The sequence below is a fragment of the Marmota monax genome, unplaced genomic scaffold, assembly GCF_021218885.2.
Source record: "Marmota monax isolate L192 unplaced genomic scaffold, Marmota_monax_Labrador192_F-V1.1 WCK01_AAM20220418_F8-fsc00149, whole genome shotgun sequence".
Taxonomy (NCBI): domain Eukaryota; kingdom Metazoa; phylum Chordata; class Mammalia; order Rodentia; family Sciuridae; genus Marmota; species Marmota monax.
Genome location: NW_026693170.1, coordinates 1,795,433 through 1,816,492, shown reverse-complemented (window position 1 = coordinate 1,816,492; position 21,060 = coordinate 1,795,433). Strand labels below are relative to the sequence as shown.

Here is a 21,060-nt window from a genome sequence, read left to right as displayed (position 1 = left end):
GCATCGTGGATGACGGCGGCCAGGACCTAACATCTCAAAATACACCACACTGGTGCGCTGATGGCTTAGAGCAGGAGGAGCAGCAGAGGCTAGGAGGGGTTCTCGAGTCTCCTCCATCTGACCGAAGGCAGATGCTCCAGGTACAGCAGCCAGGCGAGGAGCTCCGAGGTTCACGGCAGGCCATCACCTACTCATCTGAGTTTCCACATGCACTTGCTCTTCCTGGACTGCCCTCAAGCTCGCCTGCCCTCTCTTATGGAAAGGATTTTGATTTCACCAGCTTCATAAGAATTTACTTATTTTTCATGTGATGTCCAGTGCATTATAATAGGTTTGGTTTGGTTTTGGTGCTGGAGATAGAACCCAGGCCCTTGAGCAAGCTAAGGACATGCCTTACCACTGAGCTGCACCCCAGTGCCAGATCAATTTTATGCCAATACCTTCTGTTAATCGTCTATGGGTCTTTCAGAGGCTCAATTATCAAACCATGGAGGGAGAGAAGGGAAGCTCCCATAACTCCTACATAAGCCAAACAAATATGGAAACAAACAGACCTGCCAGTGTTACCACTTAAAATGTATTTATAGCTGGCATGGGGGCACATGCCATGCCTGTAATCCCAGTGGTTTAGGAGGCTGAGGCAACAACTTAGCGAGACTCTGCCTCAAATAAAAAGGGGTGGGGATGTAGCTCAGTGATTAAGCGCCCCTAAGTTCAATCACTAGTACCATAAAAATATTATTTACAAAGACAAGTAGTGGGCTGGACTGCCCAACTATTGTAGATTAAAGGATATGAAAAGGGCATGATAATCAAATGTAGTACATGATCCCTGAGCAGACCCTGGATTAAAATTAAGAATAAAAATAAACGATTGTTAAAAAGGGAACTTTGGGAACAACCAAAGACCTACATATTAAGTAATATTGCTATCAATATTATTTTTTAAAAATTTGTTTTATAACCGATGTGATTCTGCAATCTGTATTCGGGGTAAAAATGGGAGTTCATAATCCACTTGAATCAAATGTATGAAATATGATATGTCAAGAGCTTTGTAATGTTTTGAACAACTAATTAAAAAAATTTGTTTTAGTTGTAGATGGACATCTTTATTTTATTTATTTATTTTTATGTGGTGATGAGGATCAAACCCAGTTCTTTTCCTCTCTGTTACGTCTCTAACATACACAACAGCCCTGACTTGGTGCCAAACACTGACTTAACATTTACTCATGAATTCTCACAATAACACAATATTATTCATAACATAAAAGCATATATAGCTGGGCATGATAGCATATGCCTATAATTCCAGTGACTTGGGAGGAGGAGGACAATTACAAGGTCAGAGCTAGCCTCAGCAACTCAGTGAGGCCTTAAGCAATTTACCAAGACCCTGACTCAAAATAAAAAATAAAAAGGGCTGGGATGTGGCTCTGTGGTTAAGCACCTCTGGGTTCAATGCCCAGCATACACATTAAAAAGTATATATTTTATATATATATATATAATATATTATATATTAGTATGTACATAAAATGAGAATGATTCTAGTATGTACTACATAATGATCTGTGAGGATTTAATCCCATAAGTGCTTGGTAGCACTCAGCCTGAAATAAAGTAACTGCCCAACAAATGTTGCTATTATACAATATCCTTCATACAGAAGAAGAAACAGGATCAGAGGAATTCAATGACTTGCCCAAAGGCACCAGCCTGAGAAGGGGTGGGACCAGGATTCTAATCCATGTCAGTTTGACTCCAGAAGTCATTTTCTAAACCACAATGCAAGACATGTCATAGTATTTGGAAGAAAGGCAGTGGCAGGAAACAGATGAGGTGTGGGAGTCCAGAGTCCAACTCCTGCCTCTGGTACAAGCCTCCTGTATGAGCTCAGCATTCACTTCTGGCCCCCCACCAGGCTTCGGCTTTTCCTTCATACAATGGAGGAAGTCCTCTCTGCTTCCCGACATTAGGACAAATTAGTTGTGAGGGTCAAATGGGATAGATGAGATGAAAGCATTCTGGTAACTATGGGACCTAACATTTTTTTCCATTCTAAGACCTGCAGCCCTGACAGAGGCTCCATCAAACACCAAAGGATCAAGAATTCTCAACCTTGGGCTGGGGTTCTGGCTCAGCAGTAGAGCACTTGCCTAGCACATACGAGACCCTGGTTTGATCCTCAGTACCACATAACAATAAATAAATAAATTAAAAGTATTAAAAAATAATAATTATATAAAAAAAAAGAATTCTCGACCTTATAGGAGGAAAAAGGGTCCTCTTAACCATTTGGCCTTGGCACACGCTCTACCCTTGGCCTCAACAAGGGACTACAACCCACCACCACCACGCCTTTGTGTTGTCTGGTGCAACTCTCCTCAATCCTCAAGTCTCAGTACAGATATTTCCTCTCCCAAGAAGCCCTCACTGAACCTCATGCCAGGTCTGTACATAAGGAGATTCCCCCATTCCAGCTTGGCTCATCTGGGTTGTCACTGTTGGAGGATGGGTCTGTCGGTCTCCACTGGACCCAGAGTTCCTTGAAGATAGTAACTGTGACCATCTGGGACCCTGCGGGTTTTTTTTTTTTTTTTTTTGAGAGAGGGTCTCATTAAATTATTTAAGGCCTTGCTAAATTGCTGAGGCTGGCCTCGAACTGGATTCTCCTGCCTTGGCCTCCAGAGTCTCTAGGATTACAGGTGTGTGCCACCATGTCCACCTGGACCCTGCTGTTTCAAGCTCTGTCAGCACAAGTTCTGGAACAGAATAGATGATCATAAAATACCACCTAAATGAAGTAATGGGTAAATATTTGGTGAAATGCTGGTTCCCGAACACAGTAACTTACATTAAAGTCTCTTATTTTATGCCCCCATCGGCCTATGACACATAGATCATCTTTTTAAAGTTGCTTATATTTTGGGCATTTGCTCAAACACCCTTCTAACTCAGCTCAGGCAGCTCCCCTCTAGCCCTTGGGTCCAATGAACTCAAGTGCTCCCTGCTCCCTGACCACTCTGGGCTGATGCTGACATGTATCTCCTAGTGCCTAGCAAAAGACCTGTCGATCTGTATACTGAATGAATGGACGGTGCATCAGAGAATTAATGAATACACAGATGAGTGTCCACTCTGATTTAAATTCCCCTTCGCCATATTCAAGTCAAATCCTCAAACTGAAGATTTTAACCCACCACCACCACCACGCCTTTAATTAGGTCTATTCTACGAAGTAACACTACACAGCACGCCGATATTCTAAGTGAATGATATGTAAGTATCTCCCACTTCCGGGGCAGAAGGGAAATTAAGGCAAGGGTTGAAGCTTTGAGAGCAAAGTCACCGAAGGATGGCTAGGCAAAGGACCCGACACTGGTTACCCCTTATACCCGCCCCTAGCTCCTCGCCGTCGTGGAAAGCCCCGCCCAAATTGCTCCCATTCCCCACACTATTGGCTGGCCTTGACGTCAGTCTCCACAGCTTCTTCCTCTATTGGCTGATATTCTAATCTCGCGCGGTGACGCCCCTTCCCACCTCTTACTCCAAGCCCGTCCTCACCATTGGGTTACCACCAGGTCCCTCTTCCAGGAGCCCTCCCTATTGGCTGTAGGACTTTGCCGGTTCGGGCTGTGACTGGTCATGGAGAGAAGTCCATCCCCTGAGCAACCACCTGAGAGGGGTCGGAGAATGGAAAGGTAGGAGGGACAAGGGGTTAGACTCACGCTGAGCCGGCGGAAGGCAGATATAGGTCTTGAAGAACTCGCTTCGGCGGGCAGCCTCTTTAATGCGGTTGGCAAGCGGTTTGCTGACCTGCCGGATGCCCAGGTATAGCAGCTTCGCCATGGGGAACGCGCCTACCACCATCTTGGCGGTCGCACTGGGCACGCGCAATCCTGCCGATTGGGCGGGGCGCCTCCGACCTCTCCACTCCTCCCCCGCCCTCTCGGCCGTGCGTGCTTGCGTGCGTGCGTACGCACGCTCGGGGATAACTGCAGGGGCGCTCCGTGACGCCACCGCGTCGACGCTGGCGCCTCGACGTCTGTTCGTTGCATATGCAAATTAGGGCGGAAATGAGGCGACTGTGGTGTTGCCGTTAAACGGCTCCTGGCGGGAGCGTGGATGGAGTCCCGCGTGGCGTGATGTCACTGCGCTCTTGAGTGATGTCACGTACTGAGGAACCTTTCACGCCCAAAGAAGGCTCTTAATTAGCCCTAATTAGGTCTAATGAGCCCCAATTACACCGTCTTGCACAAGTTAGAGCCCTCCTTGGGAATACAGAGAGGAAAACTGCATTTATTTGCTGTGTGATAATGAAGGAGTGACAACCTTTCTGGACATCATTGTTCCTGTTTACTTAATGGGACCCAATAGCACTTGCCTAATTGGATTGTTGTGAGGCTTCTATGCGAATCTTGAATATAAAACATAGTAGTGAATCCCATTAAGTGCATGGAATGGTGCCAGTGACATAGAAAGCACTCAGTAAGCAGCCCTTATTGCTCTAGGGGTATGAGCATTAATATCGCTGACTCCAGCCCGAGGGGCATTCCACACCCAGAAGCCGCTGGCTACTGTCCCTTCCCCAGCAACTGACAGTCTGAGGCCCAGAGAGAGGCAGGGGGTGGCGCGCAAGATTTCTCACCCTCTGCAGAGTTGATGGCAAGATTTCTCACCCTCTGCAGAGTTGATGGCGGCATCTTGGCTAATAAAACCCTTTCTCAAGCTGCCCCACTTCCTCTTTTGGGGGGTGAGGGTCCCCAGGGAGATGGCTCAGGAAGGAGTTTAAGGACATGTCCCAGACTGTCCTCCCTTATCCGGCAGGGAGCAAAATCATATAAACAAGATCAGGAAGGGGTTGAAAGACATGGCTGGGTGGTGGAGTGCTGGTGGGTGGTTGAGTGATTGCAGGGGAGGCAGAAGGACGGGGTGAAGGAAACCATTCAGGATGGTCAGGGCCCCTCCAGTTTTCCCCAGCATCCTCTGACTCTCTGAGCGTGCTATCAAGTTCCTGCCTCCAAGAGACCTGCGTTCCTTCATTTGTAATGGAGGCACTGTGTGAACCCAGGTACCCTAAATTAAGTATGTGGACTCCATAAAAACAACCCATGCCAGCATCCCTCTGGACCAAACTGAGGGAGCCGAGGCCTATTTAAAGCCCATCATCCACTTGGGACCAGCCCTCTTCCTATTTTACAGACTGGCCAACCGAGGACAGAGGATGGAAAGAATTCCAGACCAACTTCTGATCTCATGGAGCCCAAGGACCCCCGTGATGGGTTTGGAAACCAAACTTGTTTGTGACTTTTTGATATATAATCCACTGTTTCTTAGCTGTTAATACAGTTTCTGGCACATAGTAGGTGCTCAAAAACATTTTCTTGAATGAATGGGAATGAATGAGCATTTGGTGAGAGGAGGGTACTGAGGCTTCCACCAGATTCTCCTAGGGAAGTGTGTTGAAGAAGTTCCCAGCCCTGACTGCTCTATACCAGCAGCTTCATGGTGATGTGACAGGTAGAAAGCCCTCCCTCATGATACCCCCAACACCAAAACCCAACTCCTTCCCCTCTGGACTCTGCTCGTCCCCACTCCACCTCAGCCCCCTCCACATTTCCTCATTAGGTTCCTTCCCCTCCATTCCTCTCTTTCTCCTCAAAGGGTTTCCAGGAACCTCTTCTGGAACTTCTGGGGCAAGGGTGTGTGTGTAGGGGACTCTTCCATCTCAGCAGCCTGTTTACATACCCTTTGGGAGGGGGGAGGGAGAGAGATCTCTTGGGAGGGACCAAGCCTATCAAAGCCATTGCTTCCTCCTTCTCTCCAGCCTGGTTATAGAATAACAGTCATTCCTAGTGACCCCTGAGGCCAGGAGAGGAAGAGGGACACCATCAGTCCTGGCAGGCAGCTTTGGCCACGCTGGGGCGTGGGAACAGATGCACAGATGTGGAGGAGAGGGAATCCAGGGTGGCCCCAGCATTGACTCACCATCCACAAGACCTTGGACCCCTGGCCCAGCCTCCCCACTGACTGCCTTGGACTGGGGCCTTGGATCATTCCCAGAGGCCCTTTCCACTCAGGTCTCTGGGACACCCTTCCCGGAATGGGTGAGTGGCTCATATTACATAACCCCACAGGCCTCTGCGCCTCCTCCATCCAAGTACTCCTTCAAAATAAATCCTAAAGGTGACCACTGCTCCTTGTTCAGCCCACCCCCCTCCCTCCCTGCCAGCACTGAGGTCTCCTACCTCCAGTCTGCAGTCACCTCCCTGGGCTCCTGGCTCCTGCCTTCACCTCCACCTCATATTCTATGCTCCATGCAGCAGCCGGCAGGATCCTGACTTAAGTCACACTAGTTCTCTGCTGAGAGCCCCTCATGGCCCCCATGAGTAAAAGACAGAGGCCTTGCGGAGACTTACTGGCCCGGCATGCACTGCCTGTGCCCCTCCAGTCTCATCTCCCACTCCTTTTGCCCTGCCTCCCTCGGCAGCCACACTGCTATAGCTATGGTCCCTTAGAATCCAGATGCTCTTAGCCCAGGGCTTGCTCTTCCTTCTGTCTGGAATGTTCTTCCCACAGGGTTGATGGTCTCACTTCCTTCAGGTCTTTGCTAATAAGCCTCCTCAGTGAGCCCTCCTCTGCCCCCAGTTTAGATCAGACCCCAGTCACTCTATCCCTTCAACTGGCTTGATTCTTCACCTTTCCACTTAGCAATTCCATACTTTTTTTTTCCCCCAGTATGCAGAGCAAATCCAGAGCCTTGTGCATCCGAGGCAAGCCTCTACACTGAGCTACACCCCTACCCCGCCCCCCTTAATGTTATTTTGAGACAGGGTCCGGCTAAATTGCCCAGTCTGACCTAGGACTTTAGATCTTCCTGCCTCCACCCCCAGAGTAGCTGGGATTGCAGGCCTGCACCACCACGCTCAGCTGATTTTTATTTTCATTAGTAGTAGTGGTGTTTTTCAATGGGTTGTTTTGTTTTGTTTTGTTTTTTGGTACTAGGGATTCAACTCAGGGCACTCAAACACTGAGCCATGTCTCCAGCCCTATTTTGTATTTTATTTAGAGACAGGGCTTACTGAGTTGCGTAGTCCCTGGCCTTTGCTGAAGCTGGCTTTGAATTTACAATCCTCCTGCCACAGCCCCAGATGGGATTACAGGTGTGTGCCACCACACCCAGTGAGATGGGGATTTGTGTGTTGTCGAGGCTGTTCTCCAACTTCTGGGCCCAGTGAGCCTCCTGCCCCAGCCTCCCAAGTAGTTAGGACTACAAACATGCCGCTGTGCCTGGCTTGTATTCATTTTTGTACTTGTTTATTCTGAGCCCAGTGAGGACAGGCAGAGCCAGGGCTTTCCTATTGCTGCGTCCCTAGCCCAACTCGGCCCAGGGCCAGGTATAGATCTCTGTGGAACGAATGAATGAATGTACTCTTTCTCCTGTGGAGCCTCCTGCCCAAGCCTGTGCTGCTCACACTGCCTCCAGGCAGTCTGCCCTGATTGCCTGTCACTTGGTTTCTGACATTCCTCTTCTTCAGTCCTGACTTGGAGAATGCTTTTTATCTAGAATCTCAGAATTGCTCTATCACTGTCTCCCAGATGTGACCCGGGGGCAGGAAGTGTCACAAGAGCAAAGGTGATGACTACATAGTCAGTAAATTTCTCCATCTTCCCCTTGAGTCACAGATTTTTACTTCCATGCTGTAAATAATCCTAATTTTCTCCTTTTTGTCTTCACCTTTTGAAAACCAAATATTTGACTTAATTTACCCATCCCCTTCTCCAGGAAGGCCTCCAAGACCCCGGTGGCAGGGTCTGAGAGCCCATGGGACAAGGGTCACTGCTGTTCACCAGACTGCACAGCACAGGGCTGGGGACAGTTAACTGGAATTGTTAGGGGGTCACAGAGTGGGAGGATGGTTGACCAGGGACACACAGACTCCATTCTTTTCCTATTTTCCTGTATTTTATGAATATTAACACAGCCTTATTTACATACAATTTGCATACACCAGAACTAGGGGATAAGGGGTTTGGGAAAAGATGGGAGGATGGGGCTCTGCCCAGGCAGGTTCACTGTGCGGGCAGCAGCACCTTCAGCTGCACCTGGTCCCCCTGGGAGGGCGGAACTGCTGCCCAGGTGGCCGCCATGGCTTTGGCCACGCTGCTCCTCTTGGAGGTGAGTGGGGTTTCCAGGGTGAGAGAGGCATTGGCCATCTCCTGGGGCTTGTCACTGGCCAGGAAGCGCAGCAGGTTGTGCAGGGCCTTGGCCACATCGCTGCGGGCTCCCTCGTTGACGAGGCAGTAGAGGATGGGGTCGGCCACACAGTTGAGGCTGGTGAAGGCCAGCGAGCTGTGGTAGGCAGAGAACACGCGCTCCTCGAAGCCACAGTCCCAGGGGCGGCCCAGGTAGACGGCGCTGCGGGACAGCAGGAGCACGTGGTAGGGCGCGAAGCAGACCAGCACGATGGCGATGAGGCTGAGGGCCAGGCGCTTGATCTTGGCCTTCTCCTGGCGCTCGGTGGACACGCTGCCCCTCACCGCCCGCAGGATGCCCCGGTAGGACAGCAGCATGAGCGCCCAGGGGAAGAGGAAGCCCACGAAGACCCGGTAGAGGTTCATCCAGGCCACCCAGCCCTCCATGGGGAACTTCTCGAAGCAGAAGGTGTGGTTGTAGCGGTCTCGGAAGAGCTCATCGTGGAACAGGGGCGCCGAGTTGGCGCCCAGCTCCGTGGCCCAGACCACCGAGCTCACGGCCACGGCCGTCTTGACGCGCCGCAGCCGCGCGAACCTCAGCGGGTGGGCGACGGCCAGGTAGCGGTCCACCGAGATGCAGCAGAGGAAGGCGATGCTGATGTAGATGTTGGTGTAGAAGACGAAGCCGAAGAGCTTGCAGGAGCCGGGGCCGTGGATCCAGTTGTCGTGGTGCAGGAAGTAGTCCACCCACAGCGGCAGCGTGCAGATGTACAGCAGGTCGGCGATGCTGAGGTTCATCAGGTAGACGCCCAGCTCGTTGCGCTGCCGCACCTGGCGGTAGGCGGCCCACAGGGCCAGGCAGTTGGTGGGCAGCCCCACGCCGATGACGAAGATATAGAGGGAGGGCGGGAAGAGGTGGTCCACTCGCGAGTCCACGTGGCAGCCCTCCCACGTGCGGTTGCCCATCCTCGGCACCAGGGCTCCCGAGGCGCTTCCCCTGGCCCACGGGGCTTCCGGGCCACGGGGGGCGGGAGGCCATCGGGCCCCCTGAGCCCCTCCTTGGAGGCTCAGGGGAACATGGTGGGAGGCTGTCACCCAGAAGAGAGGACCTTGAGGCAGGCTTGGCAGGGAAGGAGAAAGCTTGAGAGGAGGGAGGAGGAACTACTGCGAAAGGAAGATCTGGGAATGGTGGGATCAATAGAGGTCTATCAGTGGGGTGTTGGTAGAACCAAGCAGGGCATAAATAAGGAAGTCTGGGCTAAGGGACAACCGGGTGGGGGAAGAGGTCGTGGAGGAGATGAAGGCATCCACCGGTGGGGGTAAGAGGGTGATGCTTATAGAGGACCTAGGAAGTTAAGTGTAGCCACGTGGAAGTACTGGTGGAATGAAATGTTCTAGAAAGCACAGGAAATATATGGGACAGCGTTGAGATGGCAGGAGAATTGAAAAGATGAGGCAGTGCCGGCAGGAGTGCTGTCATCTCCCGGGATCCTGGCAGGAAATAAGGAAATCACTATGGTCACCAAGAAGTAGAGGGTCCTGTAGGAGTGGGCAAGTAGGGAGGCCAGGACTGGGAAGGGCTGCTAGGAACAGGAAGGAGGTGAGGAGGGGCTGATCAGAGGAGGGTCAGGGGGCAGAGGAGGGACTCCAGCTTGGGCCTGCAGGGTGGGAGGGTTTGGGATGAAGTGGCCCTACCTCACGACTCCAGGCAGAGTTGACATTGTAGGGCCTGTGGGGAGAGAGGACAGTGATGAGGCAGCGTGGACATGGCACCCACTTCTCCCATCCCCCTCCCCAACTCCTGCACATGACAGAAGGCAGACCCTGGACAGCGTCTGCCTGAATCCCATCCTAAGCAACAGATCACTGAGAACACTGTTTTGAGGAGCCAGATATCCCCCCCAAAACAGATACTCAAATAAAGACCAACTCAGATCTTAGAACTTTCTCCAAGATGCCAAAAATTAGGCACATGTATCATATTATACTCCAGGAAACACCAAACTAGTCCAACCCTATCCCTTCATAGGTAAAAGAAGGGGTCCAGAGAGGATGGTCAGTTACTGAAGGTTGCACAGCAAAGCAGTCATGGAACTGGGCCTGGGACCAGCCTCCTAGCCCTAACCAAGGAGCCTTGTTCTATTTTTTTTAAGTTTTATTTTACTTTTAATTGACACCTAATAAGTAAACATTTATGGATACAGTGTCAGGGCACCCCATTTTTTGGTGCTGAGATCCAGGAAGGGTACCCCATTCTTGATAATGATGGTAATGGTGTAAGAACAGCCACATGGCAGGCCCTGATCCAAGCCCTTCTATCATTATTTCATTTAAATTTTGAAGAATTGCCGAAGGGCAGAAGGAGAGTAGGTTATTCTCCCTTTTTGGCAAACTGAGGCACTGAGTCATTTGGAGACCTGTCCAGGGTCCTGATGGGGGGTCTCTGCTCTCAGCCCTTTGACCAGTTTTTCCAATTTGTTCCGTTTCCAGAATAACTGGATAGAAAAGGGACTGGGAACCGTAGCAGAGGGCTGAGGGAAGGACAGAGCCTCCTCTGGACTTGATCAAAGTCAGGGTGAGGGAGCAAGGGGAAGTCCTGAGTGGAGGCTGGCCAGCCACTGTCTCCCAGGGAGCATGTTCCTCACTGTCTCTTCTCCCACCTTCTCAAGGGAGAAACAGGCCCACCATCTCCTTGGTTCTGAGATGACCCACAATTCAAGGCAAAAGACAGTCAAGGACCATGTCCCCACCATCGTCAGCCCCAGAGAGAAGGACAGAGATATCCTGAGTCACAGGCACTTTGAAAGCCATTCCTTTGAAGGGTCTAGGTCTGCATGTTTCATTTTTTTGAATGTGAAGGGGAAAAAAAGATCCTAATTGTAAGTGAAATCTAAGACAACAAAGAAGAAAGCGCCCGTGTTCTGGGTGAAATGAGGTGGATGCAAGAGGCCACCTCTGAAGAATCCCCAGGTCACACTTTGAAAACCACTGGTTAGGCTGGGTGCGATGGCACCACCTGTAATCCCAGCAGTTTGGGAAGCTGAGGCAGGAGGATCGCAAGTTCAAAGCCAGCCTCAGCAAAAAGCAAGGCACTGAGCAACTCAGTGGAACCCTGTCTGTCTCTAGATAAAATACAAAGTAGGGCTGGGGGTATAGCTCAGTGGTTGAGTGCACCTGAGTTCAATCCCCGGTACCAAAAAGAAAAGAAAAGAAAACCTCTGGTTAGCCAGCTGTGGTAGCACACATCTGTAATCCCAGCAGCTCTGGAGGCTGAGGCCAGAGGATGTAAGTTCAAAGCCAGCCTCAGCTACTCCAAGAGATCCTGAGCAACTCAGCGAGACCCCATCTCTAAATAAAATATTAGGAAAAAGGCTGGGGATGTGGCTCAGTGGCTAAGCACCTTGGGGTTCAATCCCTGGTACCAACCAACCAACAAACAAACACTGATTGAGTGCACTGGACAGAGGAGGAAACTGAGGCCCAGAGAGAGGAACAGATGGACCACCCTGATGCGCATTCCTGAATGCCAGCCCTGCGCCACCTGCTTTCTGACTGCCATTCCGCCTGGCTCACCTCTCACCTGGCAGCCAGAAAGACCTTGTAACGTGGAAACCAGCGCTTGCTACTTTCCTGCTTGAAACCCTCCGGTGCCTTCCAAATGGACCTGCAGTAAGATCCAAACTCCTGGCCCTGATGACAACGTTCTGCCCAGCCCACCTTGTCCCCTCCTCCAGTACCACTTCCTCTGTGACCCTCCTCCCAGCTTCAGACCCTTTCTTCTTACTCTCCCCTCCCTCTGGCTGGTGCTTCCTCCAGCTACCTCCCCCATCTTTCCACGCTCTGAGGGCATCCCTCTCCACCTTGTCCCCACCACCCCAGGACCCTCTCCTGACATCTCCCGCTGCTGGTCTGTTTGCTTCTGTCCATCTGTCTAGGATGGGCCTTCCAGGAGGGCGGGGACCTTGTGGGTCTTATTGACTCCCTATGGCCAGGACCCAGGACAGGCCCAGCATACAGTAGGTGCTCAATAAGTACTCACAGAAGCCATTCCAGACACTCAGAGGCCCTAAGGAGGACCCCGGTGCTGGCCGACCCATCCCCCACTACACCTCCCTATCCTCCCCTGTAAGGCTGCACCCCAGGCTCAGAGGAGTCCCTGTGGGGGCTCCGGGGAGGGAGGAAGGAAAAGGCAGGATCTATGGCTTCCTAATTGACTTGGAAAGGTCAGTGCTAAGCCCTGCTCAGTAACTCCTGCCCCCTGTGGGGTCCTCTAGTAGCTGCTGTCCCCACCCTAGACTCATGACAGAGACTTCTAAGTCCTGTGGCAATGGGCAGGGACAGGGGTTGTTCCTGACTAGACCAGTACAACCCAGTCCCTCTCTCCTCTTGAAGCCTCCCACCCAGACCAAGTCATTCAAAATACTGTCATTCCTCCATTCCCTTTCCCTCCCTCTCTCTACCCCAGGGTCGCCCCTCTGTTTGCCCCTGATTTCTCCCTCCTTCCTCCTGTGACATATTGGAATTACTTTTCCTTCAGGAGCCTCAGTGTGTCCTTTTGCAAAAGGGGGCACAGTTTTTGAGTGGAGACTGGCCAGCCACTGCAGCGTGCAGCGTATGAACAATTTTTACTCCACAGTCATTGGAGACCAGAGACAGGCATGAGGCAGTTGGTAATGGCAGGGGATACCCACTAGAGCGGGAAGCCCCCTGCCCCACCCTCCCTAGACCCCAGGGCTCTGCTGAGACAGACCGGAGACATTTCCGGCAGTCAGAGGAAATACATTTCCCATTGCTAATTTCCTCCAAGAGAGCCAGTCTTGCCCACCCCTCTCCTTCCCCAGCCCACCTACGTCTTGGGGTGCTGGGCAGAGGGAGGACGTTCCAAATCAACCCTCTGTCCTCCTCCACCCAACATCTGTCCACCATGAAACCCCCCAAAGTCAGCAAAGAATGTCAGACTCTTAGAATTCCACAATGCCACAGGCCCGTATGTGACAACCAGGGTGCACAGCTATTTCTGACCTCTTTCTGAGACAGAGGGGGAAACTGAGGCCCAAGGAAACGAGCCGGTTAAGCACTTCCCTTCCTAAATGGCTTTCTTTCCTTACTTTCTGCATTTCTGTCATTTTTCACATTTTGGGGGCAAGACATCTCTGACCCCTTTGAGAATCTTCTGGAAAATATGGATCTTCTCACCTCAAAAAAAGCAAGTGACCTGCAGTATCTCGAGTGGCCCTTCCTCATCTGCTCAGTTCCGGGGTCAAGAGCCTGAAATCTATGTCACCTCCCCTATTCAGGCTTTGTTGGGAAGGTAAACCCCCAATCTCAAGCCCACAGGAAGCTTCCCACAACCCCCACCCCCACTTGGGTCCGCACTCTCTCCTTACAGAAGAGCAAGAGAGAGAAACTCGTGTGGGGTGATACTGGGGAACAGGGGAGAAGGATTTGCTCCCTCCCACCAGCTGCTCAGGCCAAATAACTCCCTGGGCTGGTCAGCCACCCCACATCCAGGAAGCTCAAGGACTTGGAGAGTGGAGAGGACAAGAGGAAGAAGTGATGCGGCCCCCCACACACCCCCAACACTCACCAGCCTTGTCCCCCAAACCGCGCCACCAGCCGGCTCCCGCTTTGCCTCCTCTCTGGGCTCCTGCTTACCCCCCTCCCCCAGCAGCCCCAGGGGACTGGCCAGCTCCGGTCTGCTCATTAGGGACGAAATGTGATCACTGAGCCTCGCTCCCCACCTGGTGCCCTGGCGGCCGGTTGGCGGAAACCAGGGGACAGTCGGGCCACCCCAACCTCCCTGCTGGGCCTCAGTTTCCCCATTTCTACCTGGGGGGGCAGCCTCTATCCTCCCCTGTACCCTCCGCACCCAGCAGGGGTACTGGAATGCTCAGATGTCCCCCTCTGATGTTCTAGACTCCAGCGGTTCTCAGATCCTCAGGTTCTATCTTCAGCCTGTTCACGGCTTAGTTCTATTATAACATTCTAGAGCCTTCGCGCTCCCTATGCGATTATTATTATTACGGCGGCTTTGTGAGCGCGCCCTTCTAAGTTTCCAATATTCCAGGACACTCGCATTCCAAGATTCTAAAGTTCTATTGTTAGAACGCTCTATGATTTTTTAAAAAAACATTCTATGACTTTCATAATCTATTATTAAAACCTCGGTGATTTTTATCTTTGCCCAGCAAACATGAATACGCATTTCCCTTTTATTTTTTACAGAAATGGGAACATACTCTAAATAGGTGAGCCCCACTTCCTCTTTTTCCCCCTGATCTGTTCCGTTTTTTAACCTTCCAGCAGCCTGAAGGCAAGACTGCGGGAGTCTGAGATACTCATTCCCAGAGGCCAGGGCCATGCTGGCCACCTCCGCCTGCCCCCAAATTCTCACCCCCAGGAACACGAAGCCGGCTGCCTCCCTACCCTCGCTCAGCGGGCTCCCCTGTCCCTCCCAGCTTGCTCCAGCTGAGTTATTATTTGTCTAGACACAAACCAAATTATAGGCCCTGTCCCATGGGCACAGTGGGCTTCGTGGGGAGGGTCAGGACAGACGAGTCGATCCCCACTCCCCCACCTCTCTTCCTCTCTTTCCCTCCTTCTCTGAAACCCAAGCTGCTGCCGGCCCCTCTCCGTCCCTGCCAGCATGGTGTTGGAAATATGGAAATATTTTCTTTTCTCTGCTCCTGAAACCCTCCCTTCTGGACTGTGGCTGTTCATGCTCACCCTGACACCCCTCCCTTCTTACTGCCAAGACCTTCTTCCCCAAATTAATCTGACTTAGTGACAGTAAAAGAAGCCAATTCTCTGGATTTTGGGCAAAGAAAGCCAGATCTCCAGATTTAGGCTTCAGTTAAACAAGAGTCCCCAGCCTGGTACTGACACACTAAGGGGATGTCTGCTCTTGGGCCTCAGTTTCCTCATCTATAAAATGGGGGGCTTGGCCTAGATGGCTCTGAGGGTCCTTTAGAGTCCTCAGCTGTGAACACTGCAAACGGCTAAGATTTCAAGATTCATCTGCTTGGACGGATGGATGGGAATATGCTGAGAGCTTTGACTTGAGGATCTCAAATCCCTCCTCTTCCCCTCCAATGTCCTGGGTCCTTCCATTGAAAGTCGTTCACATTCAAGTCTTCTTAATAACGTGATTCCTAGAGTCCTGAGAGTCCCACCCCCTCCATCTCTCTCACCCTTTTCTACTGGGATCCCCTCCCCAAAAGGAAAATCTTCCCATCTTCACCCCAAATATGAAGTCAAGTTCATTCAGAGACAAAGATGGTGGGATCTCTGTTGGTGGGTTCTAGTGGAGTGGGGCAGGTGGGGTCCTTCAGGGGGTCCTAGAGGTGGCCCTCATCTTCTCCATATGTGCCCCCAAATTCCCCAATGCACATGTAGCCGGAGCATGCCGGCAGGTGGCTGCACACACACACAGACCATCACACTTCGCTTTCTAGAGCAGCCCTTCAGCCTGGTTTTGGGTGGGGGGGTCCCATTTAAGGGGAAGGGGAATGAGGCAGAGGCAGGAAGGAGTTAAGAGCTGCCCAGCCAAATCCTGGAAGGGAGGAAGTGGGAGAGGAAGTCCACCCCTCAGCCAGGAATTCCTGAAATCAGAGGGTGGGGTGGGTGGGAGCTCAGGAGCAGTGGGGCGACTGTGAAGGGGGAATGGGGTTACAGTGTCACTTGGAGTCCATTTGTCCCAGGTCATAATTCCACTGCCCCCTACCTCAGTCCCAAGCCACTCCCTAGAAAGTTCCAGGATGCCTTAGGATTTGGATGGAGATGACCACGGGACCCAAGATGCCACAAACGGGGTGCAAGGTAGAGAGGAACCCCAGCGATGGAGAGGAGGCCACAGAGGCGGACGCGAAGGGCAGGAGGTGTTCAGATCCCGAGAGAGATGGAGACGGAGGCAGAGAGACCCACCTAGATGGAGCGCTTCGCAAGAGGCAGGGCGACAGAGGCCACAGAGACGGGGAAGGGTCTCAGAGGCACAGAGGGACAGGAGGTGGAGAGAGAGGCAGGGAGAAAGAATGGGCACAGAGACGCGGAGACACAGAGGGCGAGTCACACAGAGGCCGGGGACCAGCGCCGCAGAGACGTCAGACACCCGCGGGCGATGGGGACCGACCCGGAGGCAGCCAGCGGCGGAGCTCGGGGACAGCCGGCACCCGAGAGGGGCGGTCCGGGACGGCGCGGGAGCCCCCCGAGGGGCCGGGAGCCAGGAGCTGGGCTGCGCCGGGACCTGCACCTACCTGCGCGGCGGCTGGACGGGGCGGCCGGCGGCGCCTCTCGCTGCGCTCGGCTCCCGCTCCACGGCGGCGCGGGGACCCAGCGGGCGCCCCCGCGGGGCAGGACGGCGGCGACTCCCCGGGTCTCCGGCCCCAGCCGCCGGCCCAGGCCCCGCCCCGCCAGGTCCGCCCCCCGTTAACCCCTCCTCTGCCGCACCCCCTTACACCGATCGTCACCCCATTAAAGGCTTCCAGTCCCGAGAAGCCACACCCGCCGCTGGACACCCCCATCGCTCAAGGTCCCCAGCCGGAGCCCCCACACCTTATTAACCCTTTGGTCACCCTCTCTCCAAACACACACACCTGCAACTTTATTAAACCCTCAGGGGGACAGGAGCTCTGCCCTTGACCTGGGCTGAGTCATTTCCTGCCTTAGAGACCCCCAGGCCTAAGTAAGTCATTAACCACCTGGATGCGCCCCCCACCCCCATCACCAAGAGAGCGACAGAGGCCTGTCAGGTTCCCACCTCCAAGGTCAGGGCCACTCCTGGAAGGAGCCCGTGCAGCTCACGGTTCCAACCAGCCCCCTAGCCAGACTTTAGGCTAGCGACCTCCTCAGGCCTGTGTCCTCTGGGCCCTTCTCTTCAGGGGATGTCGTCTGGCCCAGTCAATGCCCCTCTGCTGCCCAACGCTCTCCATCTCTGTCTCTGCTTTACTACCCGCCACCCCCAGGACCTGTCACCAGCTAACATGCTATGACTGCCATGTTTTTTCTAACGATCTGCCTCCCCACTAGGGGGAGAGTCATTCATGCTTGGCTCTCCATAGTGTGAAATACACATCGTTTCTAATGGTAAATGCTCAAGAGAACAAACGAAATAAAAACCAGCCCACATTTGCTTACCGTCATCATTCCCATCATTATCATTATCTTTATCATTACCCTCATCATGTCCTTCAAAAATTGGTTGTGAGGAGCTGGGGCTATAGCTCAGTTGGTAGAGAGCTTGCCTCACATGCACGAGGCCCTGGGTTCAATCCCCAGCACCACCAAAAAAACAAAATAAATAAATATATATATGGTTGTGGGGCTGGGGTTGTGGCCCAGCACCACATAAAAAAATAAACAAATAAAATAAAGGCATTGTGTCCATCTATAACTAATAAAATATTTAAAAAACAAATGCTGGGCTGGGATGTGACTCAAGCGGTAGCGCGCTCGCCTGGCATGCGTGTGCACGCCCGGGGTTCGATCCTCAGCACCACATACAAAAAACAAAGATGTTGCAAAAAACTCTCTCTCTCTCTTAAAAAATAAAATAAAATAAAAAACAAATGCTTGTAAAGCAGCCAGAAGCTAGACTCCACCGGTGCTGGGATCAAACAGCCTCAGAGGTGCTGGGGGGTGTCTATTAACACTGACCCCCACTCTCAGCCTGTATTTAGAGTATAAAGGATTGAACCCGGGACCCTCTCCCACTGAACCACATCTCAGCCCTTTTTACTTTTGTTTTCAGAGAGGGTCTCACTGAGTTGCCCAGGTTGCCCTCAAAATTGCAATCCTCCTGCCTCAGTTTCCCAACTAGCTGTGATTATAGGCATGTGCCACTGCGCCCAGGAGGCCCCTAATTTTCAATTGAAGTAAAAATACCCAGATCTTACAGGAAGAACACAACGAGTCCTGACAAATAAATATACCCATGTAAACTACACATCCAAATCAAGACAAGATGCTTCCATGACCCCAGAACAGTGTTTCATGGTCCTTTTTAGGCAACATATTCTACTTCAGCCAGAGGCAACTATTTTTTTTAAGCCAGAGATTAGTTTTGCCTATTCTAGACCATCACATAAATGAGTCACAGATGAAAACAAACAAAAGGGAGTTAGTATTATAATCATTTGCTGTGTAACATTAGACTAGTGACTTAACCTCTCTGAACCACATTATTCTCTTTCAGGAATCTTGAGGCAGACAGAAAACAAGAAGCTTAACCAAGGACATGAGAAATCTACAGATTGGGGACAGTTAAGGACAGCTCCAAGGGAAGTGTCTTGCCTCCCAGAACCCTCTTGGCAGCCAGTTGGTCATCCCAAGTTCCTTCTAAAGAGCCATTCTGAGTGCTTATTGGTGGGCTTAGGGTCCGCTTCTATCCTGGGCTCATCCTAAATTTATGCTGTGATTCAGTCTGGATCCCGGCAGGGAAGAGCCCATCAAAGAATTTCACTGGGAGCAATTGTAGAGGGACAATTTTTACAGGGATGGATGAGGTGGAGGAACCCACAAAGGAACCCACTGGGTGGCCCAACCACTGTGAGAGCCAAGCCATCACCACCCTCAGGGCACAGGGACAAGGATGGGGCTGCTTACTAGGCCCCAGGGATAGCTGGCATTTAGAGAGGCGCTAGGACTGTGGCTACTGCAGGGCGCAGGGAGAGTGCCCAGGAAATAGATGCCTCCGTCTCTCTCCACTCGCCCTTGAGTTTCCTGCTTCTCATCTGCAGAATCCAACCTGAAAGCAGAGGGCAAGGGACGCTGTGGGTGAAGTATAAACAGGGCAGTCTCCCAGGGTCCAGTGCAAAGAGAGAAAAGCCCAGAGTGACCTTGCGCAGGGTGGGAGGGTCATGGAGAATTTTGAGCCAGGGCCTTGCTAAATTGCTCAGGCTGCCCTCGAACTTGCGATCCTCCTGCCTCAGCTTCTCTAGCTGGGATTCCAGGCGCTCCACACTGGGTAGCACTTATCCAGTAGAATTTTCAAGGCATATTTTTTCATGCAGATTCAAGACTGGCCACGAGAGGGCGAGAGAGCACAGAGAGCCCCAAGGAAAGGGCAGCTAGAATAGTGCAGGGCCACATCCAAGAACTTGGAAGGTGGGGAAAAGAGCAAATGAATGGAGGATAAGAAAGAAGGTTTTGACTCAAGATTGGCAGAAAACTGGCTTCAAAAACCTAGAGGAGTCGGGTGCGGTGGCGCACACCTGTAATCTCAGCAGCTCGGGAGGCTGAGGCAGGATTGCAAGTTCAAACTCAGCCTCAGCAACTTAGCGAAGCCTTAAGCAACTCAGCAGCTCAGAGCTCAGCCTAGAATAAAACGCTCTTAAACAGATTGAGCGAAGGAATGAATTCAGTAGTCAACATGTCTATTCATTAAGCATTTACTGCATGCCAGATACTGGGGTGCAGATACTCGTACATTTTTTTTTTCAGTATTAGGGATTGAACCCGAGAGTACTTAACCACTAAACTACATCCTCAGTCCTTTTTGATTTTGAGACAGGATCTCGCTAAATTGCTGCGACTGGCCTCAAACTTGCCATCCTCCTGCCTCAGCCTCCTGAGTTGCTGGGATTACAGGCCTGCAACATTGCATCCAGCTATGGTTAAAGCCCAAATCCCTCCACTCACAGGCAATTGATTAGTGAAACGATGGCCAAGGATCTTTGACCTGATTTGAACTCGCGATCCTCCTGCCTCAGCCTCCTGAGCGCCTGGGATTATAGGCTTGTGGCACAACACACAAGCTCCAGCTGCAGTTTTGCAGCTGCCCAGGACTAGGAGAATAATGAATCTTGCCCCTGTGATTATTTACTACCTGGCATAGAAATAGCTCTATTTATTTATTTTGTTTAAATAAATTTTGACACTGGGGATGAGTTTCATGTTTGAACCTGGGTGCTGCCATCTCTGGAGGGTATCACCATTTAGAGAGGTGGTACCTCTTGGGCAGATGTTTCTGGACACACACAGGCAATCCTTACAGACAGAAAGAAGATTTGTAGGTTCCTCCTGCAATAATTTTTCTCTCCCTTAAGAAAAGGTGGACTTCAGGGCCGGGGTTGTGGCTCAGTGGTAGAGCACTTGCCTAGCATACATAAGGCACTGGGTTTGCTCCCTGGCACCACATTAAAATAAAAATAAAGTAAAGGTATTTCAAAAAAAAAGAAAAAGAAAAGGTGAACGTCATGAATTGTCACTCTGCACTGCAAACCCTGGGCTTTCCCTCCCAAGAGACTGTCTTACAGTTGAGACACAGAAAGGAAACTCAAGTCTGTAGTATTCTTCAAAACTCTTACGTGTTGTTTTATCCAGAAAATTCCTTCATGTTTGTTGCCTTATCATGTTTTCTTTAGAACAAAGCTTCTCCAGGGAAATTCCTTGCAAGCTCAGCATCGTTTTGGAACTTTTTGGAGATGTAAAGTCTCAGGCTCTATTCCAGACAGACTGGGGAGGGCAGCATTCTCATTATCCAAACCCTACTGGTGCTTTCAAATGTGAAAATTAGCCAGGCTGGTATGGCGGCCAATGCCTGTAATCCCTGAGACTTGGGAGACTGAGGCAGGAGGATTGCAAGTTTGAGGCCAGCCTCAGCAACTTGGCCAGGGCCTTTCTCAAAACAGAAGTGTCTGGAGATGTGGCTCAGTGGCTAAACACCTCTGGGCTCAGTCTCCAGTACCCCCTCCTTCCAAAGTAGGACTACTGAATTGGGGAGGAAGAAAAGCTCATGTCTTAGGGGGGCTCAACATAAAAAAGGAAAAAGATGTCATTAGATACCATCACTAAGTTATCTTACTCATAAAAAATGAGAACAACTCAACGGAAACCCTTTTTGGACACTGTCACACCAGATAT

General features: G+C 51.5%; 2 protein-coding genes and 1 long non-coding RNA gene across 4 annotated transcripts in view; 1 reads left to right on the top strand and 2 right to left on the bottom strand.

Annotated features, from left to right (window-relative positions):
• The window catches only part of Opa3 (outer mitochondrial membrane lipid metabolism regulator OPA3), a 53,538-nt gene extending 49,580 nt beyond the window's left edge, over positions 1 to 3,958 (bottom strand). Inside the window, exon 1 of one of the 2 annotated variants that reach the window (XM_046455864.2) lies at positions 3,735 to 3,958. In XM_046455864.2, the coding sequence (XP_046311820.1) occupies positions 3,735 to 3,876 (142 nt within the window). In that variant the 5' untranslated portion in view covers positions 3,877 to 3,958. The remainder of the gene's footprint in view (positions 1 to 3,734) is intronic. The other variant, XM_046455863.2, reaches the window with a different exon arrangement.
• LOC124100337 (uncharacterized) lies at positions 3,543 to 5,368 on the top strand. Its single transcript, XR_006854225.1, has 2 exons — positions 3,543 to 3,707; positions 5,209 to 5,368. It is a non-coding gene; the product is annotated as an uncharacterized LOC124100337 (long non-coding RNA).
• Positions 5,369 to 7,950: 2,582 nt separating this feature from the next.
• Gpr4 (G protein-coupled receptor 4) lies at positions 7,951 to 16,536 on the bottom strand. Its single transcript, XM_046455825.2, has 3 exons — positions 16,455 to 16,536; positions 9,898 to 9,931; positions 7,951 to 9,693 (listed from the first exon to the last, which is right to left on the bottom strand). Exon 3 carries the CDS (start codon positions 9,166 to 9,168, stop codon positions 8,080 to 8,082), a length of 1,089 nt encoding a protein of 362 aa, XP_046311781.1. The 5' UTR covers positions 9,169 to 9,693; positions 9,898 to 9,931; positions 16,455 to 16,536; the 3' UTR covers positions 7,951 to 8,079.
• Between the last annotated feature and the right edge of the window lie 4,524 nt (positions 16,537 to 21,060).

Bases quoted from the DNA above. Each gene is read 5' to 3' on its own strand.
- Gpr4 (XM_046455825.2), bottom strand. From the start codon at position 9,168: ATGGGCAACCGCACGTGGGAGGGCTGCCACGTGGACTCGCGAGTGGAC.